This window comes from Urocampus carinirostris, chromosome 17, assembly GCF_059441175.1.
Source record: "Urocampus carinirostris isolate Australia breed hairy pipefish chromosome 17, RoL_Ucar_1.0, whole genome shotgun sequence".
Taxonomy (NCBI): domain Eukaryota; kingdom Metazoa; phylum Chordata; class Actinopteri; order Syngnathiformes; family Syngnathidae; genus Urocampus; species Urocampus carinirostris.
In genome coordinates, this window is record NC_142365.1 from 21480521 (window position 1) to 21500854 (window position 20334).

At 39.5% G+C, this 20334-nt stretch overlaps 1 protein-coding gene across 2 annotated transcripts in view; it reads left to right on the forward strand.

Annotated features, from left to right (window-relative positions):
- The window catches only part of gabra3 (gamma-aminobutyric acid type A receptor subunit alpha3), a 160193-nt gene that overhangs the window by 128289 nt on the left and 11570 nt on the right, over nucleotides 1-20334 (forward strand). For both annotated transcript variants that reach the window (XM_088320438.1, XM_088320439.1), the window contains exons 8-9: nucleotides 7030-7182; nucleotides 8737-8942. In XM_088320438.1, coding sequence (XP_088176564.1) covers nucleotides 7030-7182; nucleotides 8737-8942 — 359 coding nt within the window. The remainder of the gene's footprint in view (nucleotides 1-7029; nucleotides 7183-8736; nucleotides 8943-20334) is intronic.

A 20334-nucleotide genomic window follows, 5' to 3' on the forward strand; every position in this document is an offset into this window, starting at 1 on the left:
TCAGTGAATCAGAACACCACTTAAACATTGTTGAGACAGTATAACCACTAAATGCAAGGATTCATTAATATGTCAAGTAAATATAACCAACTATGCGCGTTTATGCTGATTTCAGTATTGTATTTCTTTGTCGTGAATTGGGCTTCGATGCGAGTATACTGGACTGTCTCAGAAAATTTGAATATTGTGATAAAGTTCTTTATTTTCTGTAATGCAATTAAAAAAACAAAAATGTCATACATTCTGGATTCATTACACATCAACTGAACTATTTCAAGCCTTTTATTATTTGAATATTGCTGATTTTGGCTTACAGCTGAAAAAAACTCAAAAATCCTATCTCAAAATATTAGAATACTTCCTCAGACCAAGTAAAAAAAATAATTTTATAACAGCAAAACTAAAGCAAACATTTGAAAATGTCCATTGATGCACTCAGTACTTGGTTGGGAATCCTTTTGCACGGATTACTGCATCAATCCGGCGTGGTATGGAAGCAATCAGCCTGTGGCATTGCTGAGGTGTTATTGATGCCCAGGATGCTTCGATAGCGGCCTTCAGCTCATTTGCATTTGTAGGTCTGGTGTCTTTCATCTTCTTCTTAACTATACCCCACAAATTCTCGATGGGGTTCAGGTCAGGGGAATTAGCAGGCCAATCAAGGACAGTGATGCCATGGTCAGTGCACCGGTTACTGGTGGTTTTGGCACTGTGGGCAGGTGCCAGATCATGCTGGAAAATGAAATCCTCATTTCCATAGAGCTTTTCAGCAGATGGAAGCATGTAGTGCTCTAAAATCTCTTGGTACACAGTTGCATTTACTCTGGACTTGATGAAACACAGTGGACCAAAACCAGCAGCTGACATGGCTCCCCAAACCATTGCTGACTGTGGGAACTTCACACTGGATTTCAAGCAACTTGGATTTTGCTCTTCTCCAGCCTTTCTCCAGACTCTGGCGCCTTGACTTCCAAATGAAATGCAAAACTTGCTTTTGTCTGAAAAGAGGACTTTAGACCACTCTGCAACTGTCCAGTGCTTCTTCTCCATAGCCCAAGTCAGACGCTTCTTCCGTTGTCTTGAGTTCAGAAGTGGCTTGACCATGGGAATACGGCTATTGTAGCCCATTTCCCGGACACGTCTGTGAACTGTGGCTTTTGATACCTGGACTCCAGCTTCAGCCCACTGTCTTTGAAGCTCCCTCAAATTCTGGAAGCGGCTCTTCTTCACAATTTTGTTAAGGCTGCGGTCATCTCTCTTGGTTGTGCAGCGTTTCCGGCCACATTTTTCCCTTCCAACAGACTTTTTGTGGATATGCTTTGAAACTGCACTCTGTGAACAGCCTGCTCTTTGAGAAATTTCTTTTTGTGTCTTACCCTCCTGATGGAGGGTATCAATGATGGTCCTCTGGACAGCAGTCAGATCAGCAGTGATTTAGTTTACTGAACCAAGCTGAGTGTTTTTAAGGCTCAGGAAACCCTCGCAAGGTGTTTCGAGTTAATTAGATGATTCAGGTGATTAGTTGAATAGCCTACTTGTATACTTTTTCATGATATTCTAATATTTTGTGATTGGATTTTTGAGTTTTCTTAAGCTGTAAGCCAAATTCAGCAATATTCAAATAATAAAAGGCTTGAAATAGTTCAGTTGATGTGTAATGAATCCAGAATGTATGACATTTTTGTTTTTTTAATTGCATTACAGAAAATAAAGAACTTTATCACAATATTCAAATTTTCTGAGACAGTCCAGTATATGGTAGGGAGAATATCTACATTAGGTGACATCCAGTGACCTCGAACTCTGTGTTTGAGAAGGTGTTTGTTTGTAATTCTAAACACCCTTTAGTGTAATTGTCCCGCACCAGGACAGGAAACAGGAATCAGAACCCAATCGCATAACGTTACTTACAATTTATTGGGGAGAAGAGGAATGCGCGCACACTCGATCTGGGCTCGATTGTCACGGAAGTAGATTAGAACTAAGGAGTGGTCAAAAATCAAACAAATCGGGCCAAAAATAAAACAGGATCAAAACACAGGCAAATTCACAGAACATGGCATATCACACAGAGTCTAGCGGGAGTTTCGCAGACGCTCTGACACCAGGCAACTCGCAAGACCGCGTTTAAGTAGTCCGGTAGGAATCTGTCAACGCACTTCAACTGGTGTCAGTGGGCGGGGCCAATTGGGCGCCATGGCAACCATGACAGTAATGTCTGCCGGATTGAAGATATACCGTAAATTCCGGACTATAGAGCGCACCTGATTATAAGCCGCACCCACCACATTTTAGGTGATTTGCCACTTTTGTACTTACACAAGCCGCACCCATGTAAAAGCCGCGCGCGCCCGCATCAATACTTGTGACACAATCACAAGTTTGACCAAGACCAGGCTGTAAATTCCACAATTGTAACAACTTTTTTGGTTTGAACAAATTTATTGACACTAATAACAGAAAACAATTATGACAATCTCAACAGCAATTAAGCACATTCCCAATATTATATTTCAGTATGACGTTTAACAGCAAACACAATGTGAGGTTTGAACAACCCTTCTCGAAAATCTTAATAGCAATCAAGCATATTCACAATTTCAACATATAACATCTTTGTTAGTGTCAATAGATCCGTCCAGGCCAAAGTCGATTGTTTTTGGTCTGAACAAATCCACCGACACCAACAGCAGCAAAACAAACACGACAATCTCAACAGCCATCAAGCATATTCATAATTTTGTTATATCTGACAATATGACGTGACAATATGACGTTTTAACATTTTTTCCTGACATTTTCAACATCAATTAAACAATTTCAGAGTTATTATCTTTTAACAGTAGTTAACCAACGTGTAAAGGGCAATACTGTTGTGCAAGGGCATAGCTCTGCCATCCCACCCTCCCAAGCAGCATCCTTCCAGTCCTCTGTGTGGATCCTCTCCCTTCTTACTTCTACTTTCCACAACCCAGGCCGTTGCTGCCGGGACCCCCACAGTGTAGCTCCGGTTCCCCCCTCCGGGTGGGTGCAGACGATTCTTCCACAGCTGACATCATAAATGGAAAATGATACCCGTAATTAACGTATGATGCAGACTTGTAAAGTCCGGGTCCCGTTGAAAGTAATCCAAGGAAACAAAATGTATATTTTCAAAGTTAAGGGCGGGAAAAATATACATCCAATATTGTCTGCTGCGACAACAGACAGATCTACCGGTAACCCAGCTTTACCCAGCTTCCCATCAGCCCGCGTTTGCTCCGCCCCTTCTTTTTGATTCGTCCGTAGAAAACATAACAGAATAAATCTCTAAAATAAATACATTACAAAAATATACAGTTGCAAATACATATTATACATGGTTACACATATTTACGAAGAAAGACGGTACACTGAGAGAGTTTTCAAAGCTTTAATAATAATAATATAACTTTCATCCCAAACCGTGCCTTTGAAAGGTACCAACACGCTAGTAGGATCACGCTCACAATGTATCAAACGTGCCTGTTAAATAAAACATCTTGTAGTCGTGAAATTCGCGGTAGATCGTCCTCAACTTCCTCTTCATAACTATCGCCCTTGTCTTCCTCATTATAGGAACATACCTTAGCTTTACAGACAATGTATGCTTAAACGTAGAGGTTGCAGTATTTCTTGGCGCACATATTCTACTGGTCTTAACCTTACCTTTTATACTCCAGCGCCGCTGGTGGCCGTTAGAAAAATTCCATAAATTGGCCGCTTCACTGAATAAGCCGCAGGGCTGAACATTTGGGAAAAAAGTAGCGGCTTATAGTCCGGAATTTACGGTATGTGACAACGTGAATGAAGCGAGAGTACTTCATCATTGATCTGCATTTATGAGCACCAAGTACCAACGACAGTAGAGTTGCAAAGTTGTACTCAAAAAGCGTGATAGTACTCGTTACCGTGAAAAGTAATCAAGTTACGGAAACGCGTTCCTTTGTTCCGTGTTCGTCCTGACAGTGTGTATTTCTAGTTTCGTATATAGTTCAGAAATAAGTCACTGAAGCCTGTCAGAGCCTCCTACCAAGAGGTGAAAAGGTATTCCCTTTTTCAAAAGCTTTTTCCTGCTTACTTGCTTCCCAGGGGACAAGCCGCCAGGTCTTGGAGCTGCAGTGGCAAGTTTCACTTGCGCATTGAGACCTACCTAACAATGAAAGTGCTTTGAATGCGGTGCCCGGTGGCCTGTTTTGCTTGAAGTATTAAGGTGTGCGAGATGTGGTCAGAAACTCTACCGAAAAAACTTGCTTTGATATTGGGGTTATTGGTTTAAAGGCCTGAAAAGTGATGCTATCGAATAGGGACTCATGAGGTGCTTGTAAACCAAACTCATTTGAGCTCAGGGGCCACTTGGTAGAAAAACGAACACTCTCGAGGGGACCGGACGAGTCGATTAAAGAGAAAGAAAGAAAGGGAGAGGGAGTAAAAAAGAGAGAAAAAATATGGAAATGGAAAGAACAAGAGAGAGCAAGAGAGAGAATGAGAGAGAAAGAGAGAGAGATTGATATTAAGATAGGAATGGAGAAAGAGAGAGAGAAAGAGAGAGAGAGAGAGAAAGAGAGAGTGAGAGAGTTGGACAGAGAAAGAAATTGAGATATTCAGAGAAAGAGAGAAAGAGAGACATTGAGAGGGAGGAGAGAAAGAGACAAAATGGAAGAGAGAGTAAAAAAGAGAGAAAAAAAGAAAAAGAAAGTGAAAAAGAGAGATATAATGAAAGAGAGAAAAGAAAAAGTGAAAATAAGATAGAATGAAAGGGGAAGAGAGAGATAGAATGAAAGGGGAAGAGAGAGAAAAATAGGGAGTGGCAGAGAGATAAACATAGAGAAAAGAGAGAGAGAACAAAAAAGAAAAAGAGCAAGAAAGAGAGGGAAACAGAGAGGGAGATAACAAAACGAGAATAGAGAGACAGAATGAAAAAGACAGAGAGAAGAGAGATAAAGAGGGATATGATTTTAAAGAGACAGAGAGAAAAGAGGAAAGACAGAGATGGAAAATAAAGCAAAAAGAGAGAGAGAGATGAATAGATTCAAATAGAAAAAAATAAAGAGAGAGAGACAGAAAGACAGAAAGACACAAAGTGATAAAGAGAGGGAGAAGAGAAGGTTAGAATTTTAAAAAGAGGGAAGGTAGAGACAGAAAAAGAGATTGAAATAGAGGGACAGAATTAAATGGGAGAGACAGAGAGTGAAAAAAGAGAGAGATAAAAGTCAGTTAGAGAAAGAAAAAGTAGAGAAAGTGAATAAGAGGGACAAAGGGAGAGAGAGGCAGAAACGAAGAGAGAAAATGTCAAAAGAATGAGAATGAGAGCAAGGAAGCGATAGCTATAGAGCTAGATAAAAAAGAGAGGAAGAAAGAAAGAGGAGGAAGAGTGGGGAAAGGGAAATAAAGAGAGGGAACTAAATACAGCTAGAGTTTTTCTGGGAGTGGTGCCTACATATTTCAAACTCCAAGTAGAGTTAAAACCCTCAGCGGGCCTTGACTGGCCCATGGGCCAAGTGTTTGACGCTCCCGTTATAAACGATTTCTATAACAAACTTTGCAGAGTCCAAGCAATGTTTTGCCCTTTCAACGTTACTAATAAAAAGTGCCAGGTTGTTTGTGTGTTTTCTTACCTTTGGGAAATAATGAGAACGCTATGGCAACCGTGGTTTTATCATACTTCATTGAATATGGAAAAAATGTCTTGGCTGTAACTCTTTCACTGGTAGGGCAAAAAGACTTTATCTCAATGTGATTGAATGGCTTGAAACAAATATATGAGAGGACGGTTGAGAAGTAAATCATACTTGCTCTCACATTTAACATCATACACTCACACATGCATAATTATACTCTCATAAAGACGGAGTCATACCATGCACACAACATTCCTATACTCTCTCAAACATGGTACAATCTTAGACAACTACTACTGTACTCTCATACGCCCCCACACTCACGACTATAGACTCTCACACAAACTATTATACGCTCACTCACGCACTACTATTCTTTCTCGTGCACGAACTAAATTTTCATGACTATAAGATTTTTTCACACTTTGTGTATTGAACACCTCACCACTCATACTATTATACCTTTATACACACACACACACACTACTATACTCTCACACCTACAACTGTACACTCATGAACACACTACCAGCTCAGTAGCCTAGATGGTAGTGTGCCGGCTTTGAGACTGGGAGGTCGCTGGTTCGCGCCTCGACCGAGACATACCTAATTGGTATAATGGCGGCGCCCTCTGGCTGCGGCTGCACCGACTCGCTACAACGGGTCAGGTGTATCGACATTTCGTTCTGTGTACATTGTTACAAAGAATGACAATACAAAGGAAATTATTATTATTATTACTATGTTTTCACACACATACTACAACGGACTTTCACACACACTACTATACTCTCACTCCTTCCACTGTACTCTGGTATAATATATGATTGACTGCTTAGTAGTGTGTGTACGAGAGTATAGTAGCACACGTATGAGAGTATAATAGAATGTGTGAGAGAGTATCAAAGTGTGTCTATGAGAGTATAGTAGTATATGTGTGGCTGCCTAGTAGTTTGTTACCTGAGAGTGTAGTAATATGGGCGAGAGAGTACATAATAGTGTGTGTGTAGGAGTGTGTTATTATGTGTGAGGGAGTATAGTAATGTGTATGGATAAAAAATGAAAAGTGGATGTCACAAAAATATCGGCCCGCTTTGAGTTAATACTTTGTAAAACTCCCTTTTGCTGTGATCACAGCAACAAGTCTATTTAGGGAGTACTGTATATGAAAATATAGTAGTACAGTATGTCCGAGAGCGAATATGAGTGCTTGTGCTTGGATAAGCATGTGAATTAGATCATAGTTTTGCATGTGTGAGAGTATGATTTATTTCATATACGGCCTCTCATATCACAGACATTGCTACATCAACTTGTTATTCGAATTTGCCATAACAACGTTTTTATAATGATCTGTTGTGTTTCTGTCCCCTCTGTCTCTTTTCCTCAGGGGAATATGTTGTGATGACGACCTATTTCCATTTGAAAAGGAAAATTGGATACTTTGTGATTCAAACCTACCTTCCCTGCATCATGACGGTCATTCTGTCACAGGTGTCCTTCTGGTTAAACAGGGAGTCCGTCCCTGCACGCACAGTATTTGGTGAGCTCCGGCTAGTATTTCTAGTGACCGACAAAGTGCTAACCCTAACCCTAACCCCAACCCCAACCCTAACCCTAACCCCAACTCAAACCCTCAGCACGATAAATATATATATTACAAAAATCTACTATAGAAAATACTACTGTAGATATACTACAAAATACCTTAAAACAAAAGTACAGTAATTATGTATAAAATCCTACAGAAATACTCCAAAAATAACTACTGCAGACATACTACAAAATACCCTAAAATAAATTCTATAAATATACTACAGAAACACTAGAAAATCTGACTGCAGAAATTTTACAAAAATCCAACTACAGTAATACTTCAGATATATTATATATAATATATATATTCTACTATAGAAATACCACAAAAATACCACTGTAGACATACTACCAAATAAAAGTACATTAATTGTATAAAAATACTACAGAAATATGAAAAAATGTGACTGCTGAAATACTACAAAAATACAACTACTCATGTATTCCAAAAAATCTATAGAGATACTACAAAAATACTACTGCAGACATACTACAAAATACCTTAAAATAAAATTAGAGTAATAACAAGTAAAATACTGTTATTTTATATACTATAGAAATATAAAACTAAAAATAAATATATATATATATATATATATATATATATATATATATATATATATATATATATATATATATATATATATATATATATATAATATATATGTCTCATCTCATTAGCCATACCGCTTATCCTCATTAGGGTCACTGGTCAGTGGGCAGGGGACACCCTGAACTGGTTGCCTGCCAATCGCAGGGCACACAGGGACAGACAACTCATTCGCTCATTCACACCTAGGGACAATTTGGACCAGCCAATTCACCTGAAATGCATGTTTTTGGAACGTGGGAGGAAACCGGAGTGCCCGGAGGAAACCCATGCAAGCACAGGGAGAACATACAAACTCCGCACAGGAAGTCTGGAGCTGGATTTGAACCCACAACAGGTTCCCATGACATGAACTGTGCCGCACAAGCGCTAACCACTGCGCCACCGTGCTGCCCTAATATATATGTATATTACAAAAAATAAACTACAGAAATACTACAAAAATACTACTGCAGACAGACTACAAAATACCTTCAAATAAAAGTACAGTACTACTATAATATATACTACAGAAATACAAGAAAAAGTGACTGCAGAAATACTACGCAAACGACAGATATATGACAAAAAATAGACTATAGAAATACTAGGAAAATACTACTGCTGAAATACCACAATGTGTTGCTAGGACTCAAACAGACTGAACCATTTCAGGGCAGTGGAGTATTTCCGACATTTTTACTTTCATTTTTGTATCTAGCGCTTTTCAATCTTATTTAACCATTTCCTGTCTTTTTTTTCACAGTTTGAAAAATGCTATTATTTTCAGGGGTGCCCGGGTTGAATTTGTGGGGTGCTCAAACTCATAAAACGAGCTGGCTACGCCCATGCCGTATACCCCTTCTTTAACCTTTAAAGCTCCTCCTTGACATTTTTGGTGTAATCCCTTAGGCGTCACCACCGTCCTCACCATGACAACGCTGAGCATCAGCGCCCGCAATTCCCTCCCAAAAGTGGCCTACGCCACCGCCATGGATTGGTTCATGGCCGTGTGCTACGCCTTCGTCTTCTCCGCGTTGATCGAGTTTGCCACCGTCAACTACTTCACCAAGCGCAGTTGGGCCTGGGATGGCAAAAAGGAGGGCATGGAAGTCAGGGTAAGTGACCATACAGGGTTCGTACGGGTGCTCCAAATCCGGAAAACTGTTTCGATTTTTATGTCGCATTTTCGAGGGTTGCAGTCCGACTCGATGGACCGCGCAAACTACAGACCCCTTCCCGTGTTTGTAAACTAGTGTGTTATAGAATAGGATATACCTTTATTGTCATTGTTACAAGATGGGTTGAACATATTGTGACAACGAAATTGGACGTGGCACTCCAGTTCCACATTTAACAGTGAGGATAAAAGAAAACAAAGAAGATCAAGGAACAAAGAAGATAAGGTTATAATTTACACAACATCAAGGAACAAAGAAGATAAAGGTTATAATTTACACAATATTTACACAAGAAAGGTGGGCATGTAGGATGTTACATACAGTTTTGGGATTGTATGTCGCGTTTTCGAGCGTTGCAGTCCGACTCGATGGACCGCGCAAACTACAGACCCTTTCCCGTGTTTGTAAACTAGCGTGTTGTAGCCTAACACCGTGCGCATTGCTGAGTTTATACTGAAAAAAAAGGTTCATCATAGATAATATCGTCTTGACTAGGCACAAAGAATCCGAATCACCTATGTTCAGGTGATGACAAAGTATGTGCTAGCAGCAGGATAGCGATTTTATTTTAATGATCAAAGTCAACAACGGCGATAAAACTTTCCTAGCATCGGCACGACATATAGATTGTGCGGGACTTGTGTCGCCTGCGATACGACGCTAGTCTGAGTAAAATACCTTTAGAATAATTGAATTTCCTTTTTTATTGCAGTCGTTTTAAACTCGCGGCCCTCAGCATAATTGGTTGAGGCCCCCGCCTTAATGAGAAAGGGACAGTGTGTATTATCCCACCACTACATGTCTTGGTATTCTGTTGTGCAACTTGAGTGTTAAAAATCACAAATAAGAATGAACATTACAGAGACTCAAAGACACCATAAAACTACATTTTTCTTTTATTTTTTTGCCTTTCCTTTTCGCCAGCTTTGTATTTTTCGTGGTACCACTAGCAGCAAGATGGCGGACTTTTAAGAAAGTCGAAGTAACAGTGTGTACTATTCGAGCACTACATGTCTTGGTATTCTGTTGTGCAAGCTAACTTGAGTATCAAAAATCACAAATAAGAATGAAAACTACACGGACTCAAAGAGACCATAAAACAACATTTTTCTTTTAATTTTTGGCCTTATTTTTCACCAAATTTGTATTTTTGGCATACCTCTAGCAGCAAGATGGCAGACAATGAGAAAGTTTAAAGGACAGTGTGTATTATTTGACCACTACATGTCTTTGTATTCTGTTGTACAACTCAAAGACACCATAAAACAACATTTTTCTTTTATTTTTTTGCCCTTTCTTTTGCAAGATTTGTATTTTTGGGGTACCGCTAGCAGCATATAAGAACGTTTAAGGGACAGTGTGTGTAATCTGGGGTGGCATTGTCTCAGGAGGTTAAGCGCTTGTCTTGGGGTACCACTAAAAATGCACACAGTTGTACTTTAAGCCTCAGCGAGTGTCTTTAGCTAGGTTTTGTGTCAAGGCACCCCCAATAAATACCAACAAAATCGATTAACATCTGCTTCCGTGTGGGCTGCTTTTGTGGGCTCTCTGACACCCTCTGGCATCCAAATTGGGTACTGCAGCTCCCCACCAACAACCACTCCAAGCAGCCCAATCCAATCTTCTATCATCCCGGCAAAGCAAATAAATACGTTACATCCGTCTTTTTTATTTTCTCCAAAAGGCCTCTGAGGATGTTGTATCTGTCCCTGCGGGTGAACAAGAGGCAATTTGGAGTCTTGAGTTAGCCCTTAAAGTAACCCAGACTACTCTGTAAAGCTTTTATTTATTCATTAAGAGCCAAAATGGAACAAGGACAGTGGAGAGGAACAGATCGAGCAAAAAGCTGAGGTAAACTCCCAGCGTCGCTAGCCCCAATTTAGGGTGGCAGCATATGTTCAAGCCCCGCTTTATTTTGCGTAGACCCATTCTGTCAGAATGAGACAGCGTCTTGTAGTACAGTCTGCTCATTAAAAAAATATATATTCGACTTAAAAAAGCCAGAGTGGATTTAAATTCATCCCTGGAGACCGACATTTCTTTAACGCACAGATTTTTGTCAATGGCTCCAATATTTTGTGTGTTTATGAGCAGCCGAGACGGTAGAAAGACTCACTAAATTATTATATTTTTATTCATATATAAAGTAAATGGCTCTTTGCATATTTATTCATTGTCCAATTCAAATGAGCATCCAAGTGCTCTTTGCATATGTGGAAAATAGCTCAATACCCAATAAGTACAAATATGTGATTAGATCAATCATGTATTCGAGTTTAGAGTATTTCAATTGTTAGTGGTCTAAATCATCATGTTAAACATACAACCTGCAGGCCAGAGTGGATGATATAATCTGTCCAGCCATAAAATTCTTAATATGTCATGAACCGTAACAGGAGGAGAACCCAAATGCGTGACGTTTCACACACAAGCTTTTATTTTACGGGAAATGGGGCAGTCATGCGCGTTAACCCAAACGCCAGTGATTCGGCTATCGTTGGGCGGAAGACGTAAGGCAGCAGTCTGGCGTGGAATGACAGGAAGCCAGAGGCCGACGAGATCGATACCAATTGCTCGAGCAGATATCGGACAGATGGAGTGATACCGGACAGGACGGGACAGACAGGATTGATATCAAAACTGGATATTGAAATTCAACAGGACAAACTAGACGGGAACGAAACTGGAGATCGATATTAGACAAGACAAAATAGACGGGAACAATGCCGGACAGGAAATACAAACATGAAACTGGACAGAGTCAAAACCCACGTCTTGCGGGTGGGAAGGTTTGTTGACGGACTGACAAAGGGTGAGTGAAAGCACTGAGCTTGAATAGAAGGGAAGCCAATCTGTCAGCGATCCGCAGCTGGCGCTACCTGGGCGGAGCCAAGTGGGCGCGATGGCAACCGTGACATAGTATGTCAGAAAAAAGAAAAAGTCTCTAGGTCGTTCCTATCAAAAGTTATGATTTTTAAAATGAATACAAACCAGATGATCCCTCTGGCTGCTAGAGGGCATTAAAGGATATATTCTCATCTTTAGTAACCCCAATTTAGTAGTTTCATCTGATGTAGTCTAATCTTATTGTCCATGCACAGCTGATATATACATATGTATATATAGTTTTACCTAATTTCAAATATCCACATCATTTAAGGCTAAAATTATTTTTTTTTGTATAGCTCCCACTTGAGTTTGTATAGCTTGGTGATTTGGTTCAGGTGTAAAACCGCATTCACACAACCGTTCAACTGAGTTCCCTGCTCTAAAGCCTGTGGTAAAACTTGAATCTAAGTTACCCCAAAAATTAAAATGTATTTATTATTTGACTTATGTTATTTTTTATGTATTTTGTATTAAAAAAAAACGTTCCTGTTTTATTTTTGTCAGCACCACCCTGTTTTTACTTGTATAACTGAAGACTAAACAAGATTGTTTTCATCTCATCTCATCTCATCAGCCGTACCGCTTATCCTCATCAGGGTCGCGGGGGGGCTGGAGCCCATCCCAGCCATCTCCGGGCAGTGGGCAGGGGACACCCTGAACTGGTTGCCAGCCAATCGCAGGGCACACAGGGACAGACAACTCATTCGCTCATTCACACCTAGGGACAATTTGGACCGGCCAATTCACCTGAAATGCATGTTTTTGGAACGTGGGAGGAAACCGGAGTGCCCGGAGGAAACCCACGCAAGCACGGGGAGAACATACAAACTCCGCACAGGAAGTCTGGAGCTGGATTTGAACCCACAACAGGTTCCCATGACATGAACTGTGCCGCACAAGCGCTAACCACTGCGCCGCCGTGCTGCCCAAGATTGTTTTCATTAATGATAATTAATAATTTATGAACAATTATGATTTTTCAGTTTTATCAAACATCGTAATTCATCTAGATTTATTCTACTCAATTTAAAATGTAAGAGAAGCTTTAAACGGACACTGTATTATTTAGCGCCTCCTAGTTGTAAAAAAACAAATTGTTTTAAATAATGAGAAAAAATTACATGAACCATTTTATGAATATGCAAAAGTACCCATAGGTCAAAAAATTTGCATTTGTTTTATATAACATGAGCCTCACCTAGAGGGGACTGACATATTTGCCCGCCATCTTGCTGCTACGGGTACCCAAAAACCTTAAAAAGGTTGCCAATGACAAAAAGGGTAATATTGAATGTTAGAACTCGTTGATTGAGACTGACAGCTGCAGACACAGACCCCAAACGAGCTTCTTAATTGTGGCACAATGTGTTACTTTTCTGTGCTAGACATTTCCCCGCTGATTTTTTTTAAATGTGGGAAATGGAAGTGAATAAGTTCATTTGTATTGCTGTTTAAACCTGCGGCCTAAAATCCAGTTTGGCTAGTACAAAACAAAGTTAAGCTTCTTCACTAAATTTGCACATGCAGCTTTTAACCAGATGCGCTCTGAAGTCAGGGATTTACAGTAACTCATTTTGCGCCATTCACCGGTATTGATGTCAAAGACATTTGAATTATTACAGGTCTGGCAGCAAAACAGTCAATTTTGTCCGTTTTGTGAAGTATATTCAGTGGTCAACCGCAAAAGTTCTTAACGTTTATCATCAGTTTGAAATCAAACAATTTTTACATCTAATGTTTCTTCTTTGGACTGCACGCATTTAATTTCAAATTATTTTTTTCAGGCACAGTCCGGCATAAAACTCAAGCTCTCTTTTCTAGCGAAATATACGCGTATAAAATGTACAATGCACTAAAACCGTATTGGTTTGAACGTTACTGGAATCTTACAAAGGCGAATCAGACTCGGTTTCGTTTACCTGTCGGACATTCTTTCTTTTAAATGTCTGTGTGTCACCTACTGCCGCGACAAGTTTTGGAACATGAAGTTGATGTTGACGTCTGCGTGTTTATGTTAGTTCCGGAGACAGAGACGCTATTGGCATGCGAGCCACTCAGCAGAGATTATAATCAGGTAGAGATGCCCCCTTCTGACAATAGTCAATAGTCACAATAGAGTGACGATTCCATTATCCTTTTTTGTCAAAAACGTCGATTAGTTGTGGCAGCCTTTGCCACAACAAGAGAAACAGGAAAAAACAAAGTTTAACTAGTGCTCCCTTCCTGGCACCACCGTAAAAAATGATTAAACAGTCGTGGGGAGAAAAATACGGAAAATACAATGGTACCTATACTTATGAATTTAATTTGATCTGGGAGAAGCTTCGTAACCTGAAAACTTTGTAAGTTAAGACGCATTTTGAATGTAAATGCGCTAATCCGATCCAAGCCCCACAAAAGTGTAGTATGGTATTATATTTAATAACTCATGAAAGAGCATCAGAACATAAAACAAAAAGAGAAGAGAGATTACCGCACAATAAACATAAAAATAGAGTAACATCATGTAAAAAAACAAAATAATGAAGGAATTAATCAAACTCTTAATTCACCTTTTTGCCTTGCGTTTCTGGAAAAACTGATCAAATGACGTCTGCTTTAGCCGGGTTTTCACAATCCGCCGGAAATGTGCCAGGCAGACCTAGCGATAGCCGGACTTGTCAACACTTTTTCCGGGTGATTCCTTTCCTCAAATTCTGAGACTTCATGGAATTTTGCTATACTGTCTTTAATTTGGGCTGATTAAATGGTGGTTGCATCCTCCTCCCCGCTCTCTTGCCCGGAACCCTTCCTACTCCTCGTCTCTGAACTCTGACGATGACACAAAGACCATGCTGGCAGCACACATGGGCACTGGGATTTTAAGCGTGTACTGCACTGTATTTTTGATTTTGTATCTTAAGGCAATATTTACCCATCTAGGTACTTTGTAACCTGAAACCTTCGTGCGAAAAGACATTCATAAGTAGAGGTACCACTGTACTGTCCACACTCACCCGACTTTTAGTCAACAAAAGCAAGTGATGACTATATTTCCTGCCTGCGAGCTTTATTTGATTTGTTCTGATTCGGTGAGCTGCAGAAGAGTCAGTGCATTCTCATTTTGGAGGTTACGCAGCTTCAGTTGCACATAACTCCCTTTGGGTCGCTAAACAAACTGTTCAACCAACGGGCTAATTAGCTCACCTCAAGCCACCCGACAGTGTCACGTGGCGGGATGGAAGTCTGCATTTTGTTAGAAACACCAAAAATCAGTCTAGGGAATCGCCAACAGAGGTTCTAGCCATTGCTTAGTGCAGACCCACTTGGTATCTAAAGAGAATTAAGTCAAGTCAAGTTTATTTGTATAGGCCTTTATCACAAAGAGTCTGAAAGGGCTGCACAGACCACAGATTATTGGAAACCACAGACTATTGTTACACCTTCCCCTCATCTAAAACCTACATGAGGGAAAGGAAAAACTCAAAAACCTCAAGATGAGGAAAATGAAGTAAACTTTAGATGTGGTAATCCCCCTTCCAGGATGACCAGGCTGCAATGGATGTTGTAATAACAAATAATACACAGATTTTGTGAACATAAAATATAGGTTATTCATATGCTATTGAATAGAAGTATGTTTTAAGCTTAGATTTAAACATTTCCACTGAAGTTGCAGATCAAATCTCAGGGGGAAGAGCATTCCACAGCACCAGGGCCCAAATGGAGAACACTCTCGAACCTGCGGATTTCCTCTTGGCTCTTGGAATCACTAGTAGCCCAAGATTTTTTGGGCGAAGACTCCGAGCAGGAACACAGGGCGAAATTAAATCTGAAATATATGAGGGAGCAAGTCCATGCATGATTTTGTATACTACCAACAGAACAGAACCTTAAAATCACATCTTAAGCTACCAGGGAGCCAATGCAGGTTAGCTAAAATCGGGGTAATGTGATCAAACTTTCTTGTCTTAGTTAAAAGCCTCGCTGCAGCATTTTGTACCAGCTGAAGGCTCTTGATTTTCAACTTCAGGAGACCGGAGAGTAGTGCATTACAGTCATCGAGACGGGAGGTAACTAACGCATGAAATTTAATCTCCGCATCCCACTGAGACAGCATAGAGCGAATTTTAGCAATTACAATTAAAATGTGAGTATACTAACATTATTGGGCTAATTAGTATTCATGGAATAGTAAGCATCTTATACTGAGTACCAGTGGCTTGCGCAGATTTTCCCACCTAGGCCTGGTAAATCTGAATAAGTACAACCCGAAATAACAATTTCATGGCTATAAAAACATTTACTGCAGTTACAGCTGTGGCACAAATACTAAAGCATCAATAATAACCTCATAAAATTGCAACATTGTTTAGGAATATGGCACATTTTACCAACCAAAAATCCATTGTGCACAAAATACAGCCTCCTTTCTTTCACCGAGAAGATTGCAATGACTCCGTCACACAGATTATTCGTGCGGTTCAGTTCCATCGAGAAGTTCTTTTCTGTCGCCATCGAAGCTAATGCCAAAAGTGGAGCCTGTCCTGTCTTATTTCTGGCATACGATTTTATTCGCTTTGGAGCTGAAAATGTCCGATTGACAGAAACAGTGGACACTTTTTCGTCGTGATACTTTCATTACGTTCACCTAGCTAATAACCATTGACGTTTCCCTTTGCCTTCTAGAAGTTTTTGGCTCCGCCAACTCAAGTTCTGATTGGCTAAACCTCCAGCTTGGAGATTAAATCCATACAAAAACTGATGCGACACAGTTTTTGAGAATAGAACATTTCAAAGACTGTTCGATTGGTAAAAGATTGATTTAAGCAGTTAAATGCAGAGGGATTGCGGTTAAATTTAAAATTGGCATTTTCTCACTATGTGAGAGTCTTATGCAATTAATTCGTTTTCATTTTACATGCGGTTTGTGAATCCTTTATCCACCAGGTTGGTCAAAGTACCACTTTCTGTAGTGTGTCTTGGGGAAGTACAGCCTGGTGGCGCCCATCTCTCTCTAGGTTTTTGGGGTAAGGGGTTTAGTACTGGTTTCCATTCATACCAATAGCGGGAGAAGCCTCTTGATTTGACTCAGATACAGCACCTTCATCATCTGGACGCTGTTGTTGGGAATGTCGTTAGAGATAATACCAGATCCTAAATCACCGCTTAAGGAAAATATTCTCACTTATGTGCATCGGAAGTCTATATTCTGTGATCTTCAAATTGGATCCATCTCTATAACGATATATATTCATATCAGGGCACATCACCACGTCTCTGGGGCTTCACCAACACTGCGAGATAGCGTCTGTCATTTCATAATTTTGTTTAAATATACTAAAAGGCTCCTCGTAAAAAGAGGTATATTGTCAACTAAAATGTTAACAGTTTTGATTTTTCAAAAATGTAGCTTTTGTAGTTTATGAAAAAAATAAAAGTACTCTACTCTTGACATGACCTAAAAATAGTCTATTGCATCTCAAGGAAGATTCTACACATAGTGAAAGTGGAATTCAGTGAAGAACCTGAATCTTTTAACCCCGGAAAAAGGATTTTCCGGTTCAAACAGAGTTTTGTCACGCCCTTAGTAGACTACAAAAGACTGCAGTACTGAATCATTCCAATTTTACAGAGTTAATTGGGTGCTTTGGTTCAATAAGAATTGGAAAACAGTGCGTTCAATATGAATTACAGCAGAGGACAAACCAAATTTAGAAAAGCAGAAGAAAGGGACTGTACGGCTTGTGGGTTATTTCTTTGAGCAAAGAACATTCACACTGCTATAGAAGTTCAGCTATTTATGATAAGGGTCATGTAATGTAACACATTACTGTAGCCATTAGTTTTGTTGCTGACTAAGCCATCTACAGTATGTGATAACAAAATAAGCCTCTGCGGTGCTTTTAAGTGTAGCGGAGTCAATGATCCAGGAAAAGACATAGGTTATCTGGAGGGCACTGGTTTGACTTTTGTCTTCTTGTCCAAATTGACTAGGGCTCCTCAATTTATTGGAATAACTGTTCTTCAGGTTTTGCGGTGCAAAGCAGAGGGTTCAAACAATGGAGATCGGAAGAGAAAACATTTGAAAGTCGTGACCTTGAATCACCCTCAAATCATTGTCAAACTGTCAATAGTTCAAGACTAACGAAACCGTAAAGACAGGTAGGTAGGTAGGTAGGTAGGCAATGGATAGATAGATAGATAGATAGATAGATAGATAGATAGATAGATAGATAGATAGATAGATAGATAGATAGATAGATAGATAGATAGATAGATAGATAGATAGATAGATAGATAGATAGATAGATAGATAGATAGATAGATAGATAGATAGATAGATAGATAGATAGATAGATAGATAGATAGATAGATAGATAGATAGATAGATAGATAGATAGATAGATAGATAGATAGATAGATAGATAGATAGATAGATAGATAGATAGATAGATAGATAGATAGATAGTATATGTGAGAAAGTATATGTAGGGTGCGACTGCATAATAGTGTGTGTACGAGGGTATTGTAAGGGGTCTCCAACATGGTACCTACGGACACCAATGTGCCCCCTATGGACAGCCGAGGTGCCCGTGGTGGGTCATTGTGATTTTCTTCTAAAATGATCATTATAGTGGTTGACTGAGTCTATTTAACCTTACTTTCAATAAGCAATTGTTATAACATAGTAACGACATAGTAATAACATGTGTTGTTATTTAAGAAATGCATATAAAACCGGGTGCTCTTCTCGCTAATCAGTAAAAAAAAAAAGTAGCTCTTGGCTTGATAAAGGTTGGAGACCCCTGGTATGGTAATATGTGTAAGAGATTATCGTAGAGTGTGAGAGAGTATAGAAGTGTGTGTATGAGAATATCGTAGTATGTGTGACAGAGTATAGTAGTGTGTGTATGAGAGTATAGTGGTATGTATAAGATTGTAGTGTTTGTGCATGGTATAACTGTGTATGTTTGAGAGTATAGTTGTGCATGTGTGAGAGTACGATTATTACATGTGAGAGCAAGTATGATTTACTTCTCAAACGGCCTCTCATTTGACTGCACTATGGCTTTTCCAGACTTTAATTCTGCCAAAAGTAAGCCCAAAGAAAAAGTCTTCACAAAACATTGAGTGAGGAGAATTCCATAAGAAGATACGCCGTGAAGCAGACAGCAACGGAAACAGGGGACATTAGTTATGCTAATTAAAAAGATGGAGTGAAGGGAGGTGGGTAGGAAGGCAAGTCAAATGAAGCTGAAAAAGTGGAGCAAAAATTCAAACCGTGGCCTCAAAGCAGACGTCAAAACAGGAAGCAGCCGAATATTAGCGTACCGCTGACTTGCCAGTTTATTGCACACCCTTTTTATGCTAATTGTGTTTTTCTTTTGGAAGCCATCTGTTATGCTTACACTACAAACTAAACAGACACGTTTAAGACGTGTAGTTAACATTATATGGTTGAATATAACCGTGCTGTAATCCGATTTACCTTTAGCAGTGCGTTAAAGCCCGTTACACACCTGCCAAGTTATAAATATTTAATATTTAGTACATGGCCATAAAGGAAGTTGTAAAATATCACAATTTACACAACAGGTAGCGCAGTGGGACTGTAGTACAATTCACTTTTACCTCCAAGTAATGTAATTGTATTTTCTTTTAAATAGCAAATAAAATAGAAATACTTATTTTTAGCACTACGGCTAGTTGTGGGTATAGTTTTAGGGAAAATGGCTGTTGAACTACACTTAGGCCTGAAAATATTTGGACAGCGACACAAGTTTTGTTTGTTTAGCTGTCCGCGTAAATACATTCTGAAATACACTAATATAATTAATATGGCCTTTAATTGCACATTCTTAGCTGCAATGTAAGACTCTCCACATCCAAATCGGAATAAGGGTCTAGGAATTATAGCCCTTACACTCTTTATGCCCCTTTTTAAAGAGACTAAAAGCAATTGGACAAATGACTCAGAGGGTTTTAATTGACTCAGAAGGTTCTTTCTTTGTTACCCTGTCATCATTTAAGTAGTCATTTTTTTTTCCATTTGGAAGCTGTTGTGACCACACATCAAAATGGGCTCTCAAAAGCCAGAGATCCTGAGAGTAAAAAAAAGAAGAAATCCATTCGAGACATAGCTAAAATTCTCGGAGAAGCCGAATGGACAGTTTGGTACATTCCAAGAAAAAATGAATGCACTGGTTAGGGTTAGCAATTCAATAATGCCTCGACGTCCTTCGAAGATAAAAGCAACAGATGATCGCTGAATAGAATAGAATATACCTTTATTGTCATTGTTACAACATGGGATATATGTTGAATACTCTTCATCGTAAGAAAAAATCCGTTTACACAATGTACTAAGGTGAAGAACACTCTCTAGGAAGTGGGTCCATCTGTCTCTGAGTGTACAATAAAGAGCAGACTTAATGAAAGCAAATACACAGGGTTCACC